This window comes from Dipodomys merriami, unplaced genomic scaffold (genome assembly GCF_024711535.1).
Source record: "Dipodomys merriami isolate MVZ:Mamm:240054 unplaced genomic scaffold, mDipMer1.0.p SCAF_1, whole genome shotgun sequence".
Taxonomy (NCBI): Eukaryota; Metazoa; Chordata; class Mammalia; order Rodentia; family Heteromyidae; genus Dipodomys; species Dipodomys merriami.
Window position 1 is genome coordinate 125,209,186 of NW_027202270.1, and position 16,978 is coordinate 125,226,163.

Consider the following 16,978-nt stretch of genomic DNA (forward strand, 5'->3'; position numbering starts at 1 on the left):
AGGCCCTGAGTTCAAGCCCCAGTACTGGCACAGAGGGGGAAAGTCAACACTGGGGTCTTTTTTTTTTTTCCTTTTTTTACTAGTCCTAGGGCTTGAACTCATTGCCTGGGCAGTGAGTTTCTTTTGCTCAAGGCTAGCACTCTACCACTTGAGCCACAGCACCATTTCTGGCTTTTTGTGTTTATGAGGTACTAAGGAATTGAACCCAGGGCTTCATGCATGCTTGGAAAGCACTCTGCCACTAAGCCACATTCCCAGCCCAACACTGGGAGTCTTAAAAGAACAATCTCCTAATATTTGGTTGTCTTCTGGGGAAATTTCATTTTAATTGGGCTTGATATATTTATTCTTAATTTATACCTTTTTTGTTAATAAGATGAGGTTCACTTTGAAAAGTTACTTGCATCTTGATAAGATTGGCTGTTGTAAATGAATGAATAGAAAAAGTTATATTCTGGGAGATGATTTTAAGTCTAATACTATTTTTACTTTGAGTTTTGGGGTACAATTTTTGGTGTTTTAGAAGTACCAGATAGATTATATGTTGTGTCTCTTTATTTGGTTTTGGTACATAAGCTTCATTTTGACTTTTGAGACAGGCTCTCATTATGTAGCTCAGGCTGGCTCAGGCTGTCTTCAAGCTCAAGTTCTTCCTGCTTCAGCCTCCCAAGTGCTGGGAATATAGGCAAGTGCTACCATGCCTGGTGGTACACAAGCTTCTTAGATGCACATTTTATTTCATGATGTAAATGAAGTTAAAAGGTATGAGAAAAGCTGTGTGCCAGTGGGGTGCACGCCTACAATTTTAGCTAGTTGGGAGACTGAAAACAGGCGTAGTTTAAGGCAAGCCGGGGAAGAAAAGTATTCAAGATTCTTTCTCAACCCAAAGCTGTGCGCAGCAGTACATTCCTGTCAGGCTGGGATTGGGAGGATCACTGTTCCTGGCCAGCCTGGACAGAAAGATTCCCATCTCCACAAAGAGAAGCTGGACAAAGTGGCACATGTATATAGTCCCAGCAACTGTGTGAAGCCTAAAGGAGGCAGATTGAAGTATACCCAAATAGGAAGTGAGATCTTATCTCAAAAATAACCAGTAAAGGTGGGCACTGGTGACTTACACCAGTAATTTTTGTTACTTGGGAGGCTGAGACCTGGAGAATCATGGTTTCATGATGAAATTTCATCTCCAAGTAACCAGCACAGTGCCAGACTGGACTGGCTCAAGTGATAGACCAGCAACCCTTAGCTAGCAAACCAAGTAAGAGAAGGAAGCTCTGAGGAACCCCAGGAATGTCATAAAAGAAAAAAATGATAACTAGTACAAAACAGAGCTGGAGATGTAGCTCAAAGTGATAGACTACCAGCCTTCCAAGTGTGAGGTCCTGAATTTTAAAAATCCCAGTAATGCCAAAAAGAGAACAGAGAATAGGGATATGCCCTCAATTGTTTTGAAATTCTAACTGGTTTTCTGCCAACTTTTTTTTTTTTTTTTCTGAATCTCCATGTATTGGAGAATATTCGGATGCCTTTAAGTTTGATGTTGGAGAACCACTTTTGTTGTTACTAGGGATGGAACCCAGAGACTCGCGCATGGCAAGCACCTGATGTACCACTGAGTAACATGCAACCTAATGCAGTGTTATTCAGGGGTCTGAGGATAGGCTTGGCAACAGAGGGTGAGACACAGATACATTTCTATATACTGCGAAGAATCATTCTACCTACAAAGACAATCCAACACTTTAACTCACCATTCCAAGTTTAGAGAAATACTTTGATTTTAGTTTAAAGAGCACAACAGAGCCTAAAGACTTTGCCAGGTTTTTGACCCAGTTGTTGACAGGAATTTACTAAAGTATTGGTTAATGTCCAGGCCATTAAAAGGAGTGTTCACTAGCACCTGCAAGGAAGGCATTGACATTGTTAGTGAATTCAAGAATCACCTCTAATTGTCTGCCGCTGTGACTCCCCAGGAGCTGATAGACTATCTGCGAACGCATTCTCACAGTGCCGTGTATGCCACATCCATGTCACCACCTGTGGTGGAGCAGATCATCACCTCTATGAAGTGCATTATGGGGCAGGATGGCACCAGTCTTGGTGAGTCTTTTTCCCATGAAATATTTCCTGAGTTTAGTGAATACTTACCAGCCAAATGTGCTCTTTCTGTTTAAGGTTGTTGGGATCCATCCCCTGCAACCATCCGCTAAAATAAAGAGTTAGGCTTCCTAAGAGGCAGGGCTTCAGGTATATGCAGCCCTGGTTTCCATGGACAGCTTTTTGTGTTAGGTACCCACACTCTGAGAACTGTACAAGCTCTCTTCCCATGGAATGTTCTTATTTACAGATGGTGAGACCCACATCTCTCCCTCCTTCACAGTCTTTCTTGAATTGCATAATTTTATGTGAAGATGTATTTAACTAATGGTATTTTATTAATAGTGTATTTAAGAACTGCTGTTTTCATGAATAAATATGCCTGACTTAATTTTTTTTTTTTTTGGATCAGTTGTGGAGCTTGAACTGAGGGCTTGGACACTATTCCTGAGCTCTTTTTGTACAAGGCTAGTGCTCTACCACTTTGAGCCATAGCACCACTTCTCTTTTTCTGGTGGTTAAATGGAGATAAGAGTCTCATGGACTTTCCTGCCCAGACTGGCCTTGAACTTTGATCCTCAAATCTCAGCCTCCTGAGTAGCTAGGATTATAGGGATGAACCACCAGAGTCCAGCCTTAACTTTTAAAAGAGGCATTACCAGGCTACCAGGCATGGTGTGGTATGTGTCTATAATCTCAGCACTCAAGACACTGAGATAGCAAGACTGCATTGGAGACCCCAGTGAGCTACATAGTTTGAGGTCATCCTGGACTATGGAGCAAGATTCGTCTCAAACAGATAACCAAACAGGCACCAGTGGCTCAAGCCTGAATCTTAGCTGCTCAGGAAGCTGAGATCTGAGGATCACAGTTCAAAGTCAGTCCAGGCAGGAAAGTCTATGAGACTCATCTCTCTAATAACCAGAAAACTAGAAGTGTGGTATTGTGGCTCAAAGTGTTAGAGCACTTTCGTTGAGCAAAAACAGCTCGGGGACAGTGGCCTGGGGCCCTGAATTCAAGCCCCACAATTGACAAAAAACAAACAAAACAAAAAACAAAAACAAAGCTCCACCAACCATTGTCTTTGGGAGGATTTGTATGTGAACTAGACAGCTTAAATATACTAAAATGCACAGTGTGATGTTCACTTTCTGATATTTGACTTTTACATCAGCAGAGGGCAGTGCTGACTGTAGCTCAGTTATAAGAAAAAGCCAGCAATTAAGTTTTTGTTGCTTTTTTAACTTAACAGTTAGTTTTCTTACCAGTCAATAGAATCATTATATTTTTACTTGTTGCCTGCCTGTGTATCTTTCTTTCTCTCCTTTCCTCCCTTCCTCCCTCCCTTCTCCTCTTTTTCTTTCTTTCTCTTCCTTTCTTTTTTCTTCCTTTTTCTCTTTTCTTTGTCTCTCCCTTCTTTTCTCTTCCTTTTTTCCTTTCTTCCTTCTTTCACTCCTTCTTCCCTCCCTCCACCTTCCCCCCACCCCCATACATATTATTCTTTTAATATTTCTAAAGTCATTGTGGCTCTTATAAATGACTAAGCCCATGAGCCTTGAGCTCTCCATTCTAGTTTTCTAATAGTATTGATTTGATTGCATTGAAAAATAATAATACAACAGTAGTATGTCTGATTTTGATTAAGACTCTTTAAGTCAGAATTCATTGTATATCTTAGGAGGGATTTTTTGCAAATAACAAAATATGGTCATTTTCAGTTTCATGATTTGATTTCCTCAGGAAGAAAACATTTCATTAATGTTGAAACATAGCACTGGAGCCTTATGAGTAATTCTCTGTTTACAATAGCCACAAATTCATCTCCTCTCTGATAAGGTGTCATTGAAAATGTGCTTCCATCTGTGATAAGTATTTATGTGTACACACATACTCAGAGACACACAGACACACGGACAGACACAGACAGCAAATGCATTGCCATTTACTGTTACTTCAGAGGTACATTTATCTTACTGGTTTTGTGCACAGATTTAAGTGACTGAGAAAAGAAAAACCTATGTAAGTTAATGTTGGATAAGTTCTTTGCCCAAGATTTTAGAGCATAGATTGGCCTTGTTACATTACCTCTGGATAAATGCCTTATCTGTAATCACTGATGCTATCTGAGAAGGTAAAATATGATAAGATAAAGGCTAGTGTTCGTACTGGTTTTCCAGGTTTTTGCCTGTCTAGCCACCACCAAAGCTTAGTGGCGCGACACAACAACCATCTTATTATGCTCACAGATTCTGTGGGTCAGGAATTCGGTCAGAGCTCAGCAGGGAAGGCTTCTCTGCTCCACTGTGTCTGAGGCTAGCTTGGAAGAATCTAAGTGCTGGGAAGACTTGGATGGTTGGGGGCTGGGTCAACTGGCAGCTTCTTCCTTCACATGTCACCATGCTGAAGTGACTTGGATGCCAGGTTCAGCCACAGCTGTTAATAAGTACACCTTTGTGTGTCCTTTCCATTGACATGGGGCTAAATACCCAGGAAGGGCACTTTAGAGAACAGGCTTTCCAGTAGAACCTGGCTGATACTCCGCAACCTTTTCAGATCTGTTGTTAATGAACTAGTCACAAATATGGAGGGGGATGGAGAATTAAGATTCCGCCTCCCCAATGGGAGACATGTCAAAGAATTGTAGCCATTTTTAAACTGTTCTGCCAGCCTTCTTAATGCATTTTAAAAATGGTTCTCTGTAGCTTTTAGTTAGTTAAAGTAATCTAGTGGCATAGTTTTTCTGTCAAAATGGAGGGTAATTTTTTAAAGTAAAACCAAGGGTAGAGAGAAATACTGTTTCTGCTTTAGAAGTCAGCTAGCTAATCTTAATTAAATTTGGCCTGATTTCTTTTAGACTTCCATTTTTAAGGTAATGCTTATTTTTGTGACATTGTTATGACATCTTTCACTGTCCTTGCAACAGCCTTAATTGTGATTATAATAAGTCATGCCTTGTGAGGAACTCCCATGTGTAGTTTTCAGGACAGTAAATTTCATTAATTCCAAAAACATCAAGCATCTTGCTATTGCTAGACTATGAATCAGAATCCCAGGAAATAGGCACCCAGTCAGACTATCTGAAAAAGTGTGTTCTTGGGTAGTATTGGGGATGCAGGGAACGGTAAGCAATAGCTTAATTATAGTACTAATTATTCATCAAATATTTGAGTGTATTCTGTGTGCTAGGTTTGTTCTGGGCAGTTGTATTTGTCAAAGGATAAAATACATCCAAATTCCTACTGTATGGAATTTGGGATCGGGGTGGGAGGTTGAACTAAATTGTGTGCTGGGAAGTGTTAAGAACTAGTAAGAATATAAGCAGGAGGGCCGGGCGCTGGTGGCTCACGCCTGTAATCCTAGCTACTCAGGAGGCTGAGATCTGAGGATTGCGATTCAAAGCCAGTCCAGGTATGAAAAGTCCATGAGACTCTTATTTCCAATAAGAAAAGTGGTAGAGCGTTCACCTTGAGCTGAAGAACTTAGGGACAGCGCCCAGACAGAGCTCAAGCCCCATGACTGAGGGGGGGTGGGGGGGAAGAGTGCTGGGAACCTTGTTTATGAGTTGTATCTGAGTAGTTTATGAGTTGTATCTGAGTAGTTTATGAGTTGTATCTGAGTAGTTTATTGGATAAGAGTCTCACAGCCAGCCACTGGTGGCTCACACCTGTAATCCTAGCTACTAAGGAGGCTGAGATCTGAGTATCACAATTCAAAGCCAGTCTGTGAGACTCAGATCTCACAGACTTTCCTGGCTGGACTGGCTTCAAACCATGATCCTCAGATTTCAGCCTCCTGAGTAGTTAAGATTACAGGATGAGCCGCTAGCCCCCAGCAGGGATGTGTTCTTCAGCTGATGGCAGATGCTGAGTGGAGGGTGGTAGTTCTCATAGGAGGAAGTTGAGTAATGGTCTTAGGTTTATATGAGAAACACAGACAAATGCTAGTTAACTTGCCCTGTGTAGTGTTAAATTCAAATTCTTAGGTTCTTGGCTATTTAATTTTGGAAGGCTGGTATCTGTTCCAGTTAGGTTAATAACTTTATTGTTCCTTTATATTTCATGAACAAGTAGAGGCGTTATGTACTCTGTACCTGTACTTTACTGATGGTAATACTTTCCCTGTGTATCTTATTAGTTAAAAAGAAAAGGATATATGAAACCCTTTCCCTGATCTTATTTCTCTCATTCATTCACTCCTTAGTGATAATAACTGTTCTGAAGTTGTTTCCTTCTGTATTTTTATAGTTTTCTTATGGGTCTTCCCATAAGAAATGCATAATGTAAGTATTCATCAATGTTGGAGGCACACAGTACTTACCATATTAACTTGCAAAAATGTTTATGAGATTTAACTATCGGAATCACAATCCACTGCCTTTGTCACACCACCAAATGTCAAGTGTGCTTGAGTCTGGGGAAGAAACTGGAGTGTACAAGAGTCATGTGTCTGTTTAACTGTGCTGTGCTGTATCTCAGTTGTCATTCTGTAATGATATATAAGAACATCTGTCAACAAGTTGGTTAGTGTAAGTGCGCTTACACAGTCTCCACATCTGAAGGCAACATAATGTTGGAACTTGGTGAGACTGCTGAATGCACACATGAGAAATGCAACAGATTCCATTCCATGCCATCACTAATGCACTAATGTTCTCAAGACTTTAGGGCTTAATTAGCATAGGTAGGTAGTATGTTAGATGCTCTTGGTGGATTGTTACATAAGATATTTAGAAGGGTAGAGTTGTTGGATGAGCCAGGAATACCTTATGGTTTTTCTTTTTCTTTCTTTTTTTTTTTTTTTTCCTTTTGGTTCCTGGAGCTTGAACTCAGGACCTGGGCATTATTCCTGAGCTTTTTGGTTCAAGGCTGGTATTCTACTGCTTGCGCCACAGCTCCACTTCAGGCTTTTTAGTGGTTAACTGGAGATAAGAGTCTTACAGATTTTGCTACCTGGGCTGGCTTAACCACAATCCTCAGATCCCAGCCTCCTGTATAAATGGATGACAGGTGTAAACCACTGGTGCTCAGCTAATTTTCCTATTTTTAATGTCATATTGGTACCTGAAAATTTATTCTCTGTCATACTTTTAAGAACAAACCAGATTCCAATAATGAAGGTTGCCTATATTGTTTAATTTTTAAAGTTTTATTATTTTTTTTTATGGGTCCCGTCGTGGGGCCTGAGCTCTGGGCCTGGGCACTGTCCCTCAGCTCTTAAGCTCAAGGCTAGCGCTCTACCACTGGAGCCACAATGCCACTTCTGGCTTTTTTTTTTTCTGCTCATGTGGTGCTGAGGAATTGAACCCAGGGCTTCAAGCATGCAAGGCAAGCGCTCTACCACTGAGCCACCTTCCCAGCCCCTTATTTTTAAAGTTTTATAAACGACATATAAATGTTACTTCAGCTTGCCTGTTTCGCTTCATATCATCTGATTTACTCTGTTGAATGGGATGTTCTCATTCACTAGCTTCTCCCATTGTATACTATTCCACATAGTTTTATCACTACCACAAAAATATTTGAGTTGTTATTTATTTCTAGAAGTTATGAACACTGCAGCATTGATCTTTGTGCATGTCTCTTCATGTGTGTGGGATTCTGAAGGGTCTTCATACCTGGCAGTGAGGTTGGTGGACATCTTAAGTTTAGAAACAAACTTTGACATTTGAGGGTTTTTTTGTTTGTTTGTTTGTTGGGGTTTTTGTTGTTGTTGGTCGTGGGGCCTGAACTCAGGGCTTGGGTGCTATCCCTCAGTTCTTCAGCTCAAGGCAAGCACTCTACCTCTTGAGCCACAGTGCCACTTCCAGTTTTCTAGTGGTTTATTGGAGGTAAGAGTCTCACGGACTTTCCTGCCCGAACTGGCTTTGAACCGTCATCCTCAGATCTCAGCCTCCTGAGTAGCTAGGATTATAGACGTGAGCCACCAGCGCCTGGCAATATTTGGTTTTTAAATTTACAAAGGTAACTAGCCACTAAAAATAAATAAATAAATAAAAAATAAATATATCACAAAAACTGGTGATGATTCATAGAGAAAACATGGAATGTACTAGAAGTATGAAGCCTCCTCTAGACACCATCTGGGATTGGAGGAACAAGAAGTAGCATTGTGGTACCAACTGCCAGAAGGCCAGATACAGAATCTAGCCAAGTTCCAGAGAACGCAATGGAAGTGACTAGGGACAGAGGGGGAAATAACTGCTTTTATTTAATAGTATTCTGTACTGTTAAAACTGTACTTCATTTTGTGAGTATATTTTATGATTAAAACTTTTTGTTAGGCTGCAGAGTACATTAAGCACTTACATAGAAATAAATCTTGCTTATAATGAGGGTTTGAGCACACACACAAATAGTATATGACTGATTATTAATAAATGTCTTTCTATGCTGAGCTCCCAGAAGAGCTTAAGCAAGGGAAGGTGAGCGATATTTCCACCTGTTTTCCAAGCAGCCCTTCCCACATTCCCTCTCTAATTCCCAACTGCTAAATGAATTTATATTTGATCCAGAAATAGTAGAAAATGGTAGGTTCTTAAAAGTATTCTTCAATTGTGTAGTTGGCTGTTAAACCAGAAATGGCCAATTTATGAAATAAAATAAATTAGATAAGTTTATGGTGGCCAAATAAATTAGTTTCTATGTAGAAAATTGGACTTTTGTGTTTAATTTCCAAAGTAAATGGATGTATTCAGTTACTGATGTAGAAGAAAAAAGGAAAACTTTGGCCCACTTAGGTTTAATTACAATTAGATTTGGCCTATTTGAATTAATTCCAGTAATAGACTTGCTAATGAGGTGTTAAGTGATCACCTGGAGAACCTCTGGGACTTGTCAGCAACTAATTTAAGAGACACTGTTTTTCAAGAAGCTTCTCCCACTCTTGGAAGAAGGATCTCTAGAATTCCCGGCTTCTCTGGCTTTTTAACCTTTCCTCTAATCACCCTGTTTTCTGAGCGCAGGAATGTTTAGCCTCTGCTTTTTTCTTCATTATTCTGCTTTAAAGTAATTCATTTATCTCACCATTAGAAAATTTCTGGTGAACTGTGTCACTCATCCTCAGTGCAGTTGAGCAGCACATCCAGCACCGATATCACATCACTCCCTCCTCTCCTGCTACTAACTGTCCACAGCGTGGCTGTTACAGAATGATTCCAGCAATTGTCAAACTTAATCAGGCAACTACAGTGACAGAAAAATTTCTCCTTTGTTAATTTTCTCTTAATTTCTCCTTCATTCTCCCTAAAACAACCCCCCCCCACACACACACATTTAAAAGCCACCTAATTATCTGAAGCAAACTCAGATCTTAAAATTCTTCATCATACATTCTATATACGTGAAATTTTCCTGTGGACATTATCACTCTTGTACATTACCAACAATCAAAAAAGTTTATTTTATAAATTAACTGCTTCATTGTATAGCACAAAGGGCCTCGTAACCAATGGCTAAACCTTTTGAGATCAGAAGGTAGTAAAACCACTTTATAGGTGTTCTTAATCTCTGGTCTCCAAATAGAATGTCACTTTCCTAACTCCATCCACTTCTGCTTTTGAAGTTGCATCATGATATTAAACATTTGACTAAGCAGACTTACTTTATAACCTATTTCTAATGTTGTAACTTTTGACGGCTGCATTTTTCTGTGAGAAATTAGCTTGACAAATGGCAGTGTTACACCGAAATTCGGGGACCCCCAGAAGACCACCAGAGACCATGATCAATGTAAACAACAAAGAGCCCGTTTATTGCAAGCTCGAGCTTGGTCCTCCGCGCACATGGTAACCGGTGACGCTAAGAGGCCCTGAGCATAGAATCAGCGCAGTTTTTATAATATTGAACTAACAACTTTAAGGAACTTTTACATAAGAAATTACATGATTGGTTAACATTTACATTTAAAGCAAGCTAAACTGGGCAAATAATGATTGGTTGACCTTTACAGAAAAATGTCTTTGGTCCGTAGCTTGACCGAAAAAGGTTACGAGTCACACCCGGACCAACAGAATGCATGGCATGTCTTGCCCCGGGCTCTGAAGAACGGGTTGGTTAGAAACTCTTAGTCCTAGGTGGCTGGGGGGCAACACCACTTGGGTGCTAACACCTGCCTTAAGCAAACGACATCGATGGCTCCTAGAATTGTGCATGGCTTTCTGTCATAAATTCCTAGCATTGAGGCTAAAGTGGATCACGAGTCAAGTCGCAGAACTGAGATGGAGTGTTAAACAAAAATGGAGTTGCTTAGGTTTCTTAAAAATTATATTTCTTCCCTAGGGCCTCACTGCCTCGGCCTCCGGGAGGGGCGTTGCAGCTGTGGGGATAATTCTGAGGACTTTGCCCCCTTGGTCAGGGCTGTAAACCCTTTGAAGTCTTTTACTAAGCAACTCTAGGCTCCCAGGCTGACATTTCACTACTGAGTAACTAAAACCAGTCACAGTTAAAATCATACAAAAACACACAAAGCAATTCATACAGAAGCAAAAATGGCTGTTAGGTGCTGTCATATATATATATATATATATATATATATATATGTGTGTGTATATACATATACATAAATATATGATTATTTTTTACGTTCTTCAGCAGCCCTTTGAGGCATTTACCTACCTGTTTCCTTTCCATGGATCAGTAACCCTTTTCACCTCCCTCTGTTCAGAAACCTATTCTGAATACCAGAACTTTAATACCAGGCTCTGTCTGTTCTTCCACTCTCATCTCTTTCTTCTAAACCCAAATGCTAATAAAAGTTTCTTGCAATAAGAAACTCCTTTTTGTGTCTTGTTTCAGTTAGTTTGAAGCTGGCTATTTAGATGCCCATAGCCAACAGGCTGGGGAGCTAACCTTTGAACAAAAGTAGACCTGACCATTAAAAAGTAGACCTGACCATTAAGCAGAACATTGTTCTTAGAACATAAATTAGGAGTTTGAGTGCATTCCCCTGGGTCAGGAAAGGAGCTTTGAACTAGGTACTCTTCATTTTGAAGATAACATGATACAAGGAAAGGAAATTTAATTAAATTAATGAGTCAGATTCTTCTTTGTTTTATTTAAAAAGAAATGTGCTCTTGGGGCTGGGAAGGTGGCTCAGTGGTAGAGCGCTTGCCTTGCATACCTGAGGCCCTGAGTTCGATTCCTTAGCACCACATAAGCAGAAAGAAAAAAGCCAGAAGTGGTGCTGTTGCTCAAGTGGTAGAACGCTAGCCTTGAGCTGAAGAGCTGAGGGACAGCGCCCAGGCCCAGAGTTCAGGCCCCACGACTGGACCTCCTCCCCCCCCCAAAAAAAAAAAAAAAAAAAAAAAGAAAGAAAAAAGAAATGTGCTCTTTGCTTGACTTAAGTAACATCACTTTTATAATAACAAAATTATTTAAAGAACTGAAGTAGATGAATTTCCCTAATTTTATTTCATAATGAGACATTTTAAAAGATTCCCCACTCCTCCCATAATTTATTTTATTTCTATGGAGCCGAAGCATACTTTACTTCTGTCCTTCTCATCGCATCTGATCTTTGGTGTAGTCTCTGCCATTTGTATCCGGGGAGACTTTGTCTCAGAGAACTGATTGACAAATATTCTTCAAATTCATAGCTGTTTATTGCAACCCACATGGTTACTACTTATAAGCAAGGTAAGTGGACTCTCAAATGCAAGCGATTTTCTCTAAGCTGATTTAGCAAGATTCTTGTGCAAAGTGGACCAAGGGAAATCCAAGGCCTCAGATTCTTAAGCAAACTGGAAAAGTCTCAGACTTCTTCAGAGCTTCAGAAGGCTCTTAGGAAGGTGGGTTCTTCAAGATCCAGTGCAAACTCAGTCCATGGACCACCTGCATCAGAGGCATTTTTCATAACCGTGACTCATTCAAGAAATACCCATTGAATATCTGGAGGTGAATTATCCCACATGGTGTTACCTTCAGAGCACCCCAAATGCTTCAAAGGTAAGCCCTGATTGAGCACTACTGCTGTGAAACTTGTTAAAACAGGATTGCTCTACCCAGACCAACCAACAGATCTAGGAAAACTAAGACCATGAATTTTAAGAACACATTCAGTCAAAACTAACGGTTAAACTTAAAGACAAGGAAAGAAATTGCAAACAAAAAATGAAGGAAATGTTTGGTCCATGGTGTAAGAGTTTGGTGGAAAGCTAAGTTGACAGTTTTCATTATTTTTAGAACTCTAAATGCTTGGGGCTCTGATGATTTCTTTTACGTAGAGGATCCTGACTGGATGAGTCAGTGGCATTTTTAGAAAAGTTAGAAGCCAACTATGGAAGTGGCAGTTGTAGAAAAGTTAGAAGCCAACTATGGAAGTGCAGTTGTAGAAAAGTTAGAAGCCAGCTATGGAAGTGCAGTTGTAGAAAAGTTAGAAGCCAACTTCTAAGAGAGACTAAGGACTAGAGACCTCTGGCCAGGGTTCGTGAGCCACTTGAAATTTTTTTGTCTCTTACTTTTCCTTTGTATTTCTTTAGCTACTCTTTTTGTCTGTCACGGTGCCTGAACGCTGGGTCTGGGCACTGTCTCTCAGCTCTTCAACTCAAGGCTAATGCTCTACCACTTGAGGAATTGACCCCACGGCCTCATGTATGCAAGGCAAGGGCGTTTTCACTGAGCCAACTTCCCAGCCGCAAGCTTCTCTTTATTTTGGTACTTGTCCTGGAGCTTAAACTCAGGGCCTGGGATCTATCCCTGAGCTTTGTGCTCAAGGACTAGTATCTACCACTTGAGCCACAACTTCACTTCCAGGTTTTTGGTGATTAATTGGAGGTACGAATCTCTCAGACTTTTATGCCCAAACTGGCTTCCTTCCTTGATGCTCAGAGCTCAGCCTCCTGCGTAGCCAGACTACTCATATTTTTTTTTAATACTCTGTTAATTCAAAATCCTGAATTCTTTAGTAGAAAATAGTCTTGTTCAGAGTACAGTTTGTTAAGTATGTGTAGGTGAATGCTTGATTCTAGCATGCACAGTACATTCCTCCTTTAATTCTGTCTAAAAGTAGCTTGTAATATATCTCAGCCCACCTGAGGAAGTAAAATAGGCTATGGTGAAATTACAACTGTCTGTCCTGGACTTGGAATGTAATTCAGTGATGCAGCACTTGTCTAGCATGCCAAGGCCCTGGGTTCTAGCCAAGACTTTCTGTCCTGAATGAGAGTTGGCACCCTTTAAGATTCAGCTCCTTACTTTTTCAAAGGCACTTGGCCTCTTTTCTTCCTTTTGTCTAGGGCCCTCTGTTTCTGGCTGTGCATTAGCAACCATTCTTTTAAACTTTTGATTATATTGAATCAACAACGTTAAGCCTTGGCCCCTGCTGCTTGTTGCACATCCTGTGGCAGTGCTCAGGAAATCCTAGTTTCTGGCATTGAAATGAATTAAAGGATTAAGGCACTACTACAGAGGGGGTGTTAAACCCTGCTTGTGGGAGGAATTTACTGTGTGATGCTTGGGGTTAGCAGAATCTGCTCTCATTCTCATGAGATCAAAAACCGAGGGGCTGCTTTAGAACTCTTCCCCAGGGAGGGCACCAAGAGACAGACCTATTTACTTGGAAGTCTATTAGACCCAGAGTGGCTCAAGTTGAACATTTCAGTGCTAGGAAAATAGGGGCTAAGTCTCTAAGTAATGAGTGACCTTGTTCCCAACGCTCTTTCGCTTCAATGTTATATATTGCATAGACTTTGCTTCCAGAAAGCTCTTTATAAATATCCCCTTTGGGAGACTCTTCACTGGGGGTACTAAAATAACCTTGGCTTGTAAAGGAGCCTTTTGAAGATACATTGATTCTTCTTTTCATGGAGAAGTTAAAAACAAAGAATGAAGGCCAAGTGATTTCAGTGCTGACTGGCATATGGTTTCCCTCTTCTTTGCGGTAGATGCTGCTCCTCACAGTCCATCCTGTGCGGATACTTGACAAGGACATAATTTGCTGATAGAGAACTGGTTGTGAGGACTTTAAGGGTCATCTGTTGCCTGTTTTCCCATTGGAAGGCTGTGGGAAGGAAGTGACCATGGATAGTTACGAAGGATGTGTGCCTGTATTCCTAGCTATTCAGGAACCTGACGTCTGATGATTGCAGTTCAGAGGCAGTGCAAGTAAGAAAATCCATGAGACTCTTATCTCCAATTAACCAGCAAAAAGCCAGAAGTAGGGCTGAGGCTCAAAGTGGTAGAGCACTAGCTTTAACCAAAGAGCTCAGGGACAGCACTTGGACCTTGAGTTCAAGTCCCAGGCTCAGCACAAAAAAAAAAAGTAAAAGGAGGGGGAGAAGGAAAGGGAGGGAGGGAGGGAGGGAGAGGGGAAGAGAGAGAGAGAGAAAAAAAGAAAACAGCTGTGTAGAATTGTTTCGCATATAAAAATGAAGGTATGGTTCAGCCATAAGAGTGCCTGCTTAGCAAGTGTAAGGCCCTGAGTTCAAACTCCAGGACCACCAAACAAAAGAAAATTTGATAACTTAAAAATTCATGCCTTATGGTAGGAGAAAACAAAGGAGGGTGTAACAATACTCGATAGGAAATGCTCATATAACTGTAGCTCCTTTGTACAGTATCTTTATATATATAGTTTGTTTTTATTTATCTTTGTCGGTCGTGGGGCCTGAACTCTGGGCCCTCAGCTCTTCAGCTCAAGGCTAGCACTCTACCACTTGAGCCACAGCACCACTTCTGGCTTTTTCTGCTTATGTGGTGCTGAGGAATCGAACTCAGGGCCTCATGCATGCAAGGCTAGCACTCTACCACTGAGCCACCTTCCCAGCCCAAAAATATATATTTAATAAAAAAATTTAAAAAAAATTTAAAATAATTCCTTGTTGGGTGCTGGTGGCTCAAGCCTGTAATCCTAGCTACTCAGGAGGCTGAGAATTCTGAGAACTGCAGTTCGAAGTCAGCCCGGAGAGGAAAGTCTTAATCTCCAATTAACCACCAGAAAATTGGAAGTAGGGCTGAGGCTCCAAGTGATAGAGCACTAGCCTTGACCTAAAGAGTTCAGGGACAACACTCGGGCCATGAGTTCAAGCCCCACGACTAACAACAACAACAAAATTATCTTTGTTCTATCCAGCTTAGCTCACATCTAAGATGTTATTTAAATGTGGAAAATATGTGAAGTTCCCTCAGGTGTAACCTGTTTATTATTATATGTTTGTTGGTATGGAAATCACCCCACAATACCTAATAATGAGATTCATGAGATAAGCAAAAGTTAATCGACTTTAACAAGCATCAAATGTGTACCACCACTTATAGAGAAGATTATTTCCACTAGGGGATTTTTACCATTACTAATCAGGTTTTTTTCCCAGGGGGTGGGGTTAGTTCCTTTTTACAGCTATTTATTTATTCAGGTGGTACTAAGGCTTGAACTCAGAGCCTCTTGCTCTTGCATAGCTTATTCACTGGCTCTCTACATTGCCAGTTCCATCATTCAGTTTTAAGTTACTTAGCCACCCTATTGGAGGAATGTACAGCCTCCCAAATGCTAGAATTACAGATGTGAACCATCATGGCTTGTTGAGCAGGGTTCTTTATTAGTAAAAACCATTTAAATGAATGACATCAGTTTGTGTGGTTTAGTACTCTTTCCATGGGGCTTGTCACCATTTGTAGAGAAAAACGGAAAGGAGAGTGATTGATACACCTGGCTTTAAAAGCAGTTAGAGATGAAAACTATGGTCTTTCCTCAAAAAGGAACTCTCATTACATTGGAATTACATTGGAACTGGAATAACTTGTAAAAAGTAATGGAAGGCTATACCTTAGAGAAGTTTCTAAGTTTTTGAGACCTTTTCCTATACAGTCTTTATGGACCTTGGTTGAACATCTGTTTTAATCAGTATTGTAGGAGCTGAGGATATAGTTCAGTGGTAGAACATTTGTATAACATATACATACACAGAGCCCTGAATTCAATCCCCAGCACTGGGAAAAAAAAAATAGAATTGGAGATGCTCTGCAAAGAAACAACCAGTGTATAGTATTGTGTGTATATTGTGTGTATAGTAGTGGGGTGTGTTATTTTTTTGTTAATCACTATTAAAGTAATTCTAATGAAGCGACAACAGTAAAAGATTAATGAAATAAAACCCTTATAGATATAGAGTATATGTTTATTTGTACAATGTGGAGATGTATTTTTATGTTCTGACATAGTTTTTTGTTGTTATTTTTGTTTGTCGATTGTGGGGCTTGAACTCAGGGCCTGGGAGCTGCCCCTGAAGTCAGCACCTGGCCTTAGTTTTGATGTTAGCATTCTCTATAGTTTTACTTTGAGTCTTATTGCTGCATAAAGATACACATCTCAGGGGTCAATCTCTTCTACATTAAATCGTGTAAACTTTGTTTACTCAATCTATTCCTTGCACATGGAAATATTTCGGGGAGCTCGGTGCCAGTGGCTCATCCTGTAATCCTAGCTGCTCTCAGGAGGCTGAGATCTGAGGATTGTGGTTCAAAGCCAGCCTGGGCAGAAAAGTCCCCATAAGACTCTTATCTCTAATAAACTACTCAAAAAGGCTGAAAGTGGTGCTGTTGCTCAAGAGGTAGAGCACTAACCTTGAACACAAAGAGGCTCAGGGACAGCATCCATGCCGAGTTCAAGCTCCAAGGACAGGCAAAAGAAACAGAAAAGAAAGTATTTCAGGGAAATGTTCTAACTATATCTTCCACATGAAAAATCTAAATTGGTCTTAGGGGTTAGTGAAATCCCTGAAGATTTGCAGGAACATTGATGGTAAAACACTGGAATGTCGAGGAGTTAGTATCCCCAGGTTTGACTAAGTTCTCCTGGTTTTTCTTCCTATCCTCCTCTCTGCCCATCCTCTTATCCCAGCTTCCTCCCCTTCTCCTCAGATTGCCAGAGTACTGCCTTGATTCTGAAT

The 16,978-nt window shown here is 40.5% G+C and overlaps 1 protein-coding gene across 1 annotated transcript in view; it reads left to right on the forward strand.

The window, feature by feature from the left end:
• Positions 1 to 16,978, forward strand: part of Sptlc2 (serine palmitoyltransferase long chain base subunit 2) — a 102,317-nt gene that overhangs the window by 56,371 nt on the left and 28,968 nt on the right. Inside the window, exon 9 of the mRNA XM_070028776.1 lies at positions 1,974 to 2,100. Coding sequence (XP_069884877.1) covers positions 1,974 to 2,100 — 127 coding nt within the window. The remainder of the gene's footprint in view (positions 1 to 1,973; positions 2,101 to 16,978) is intronic.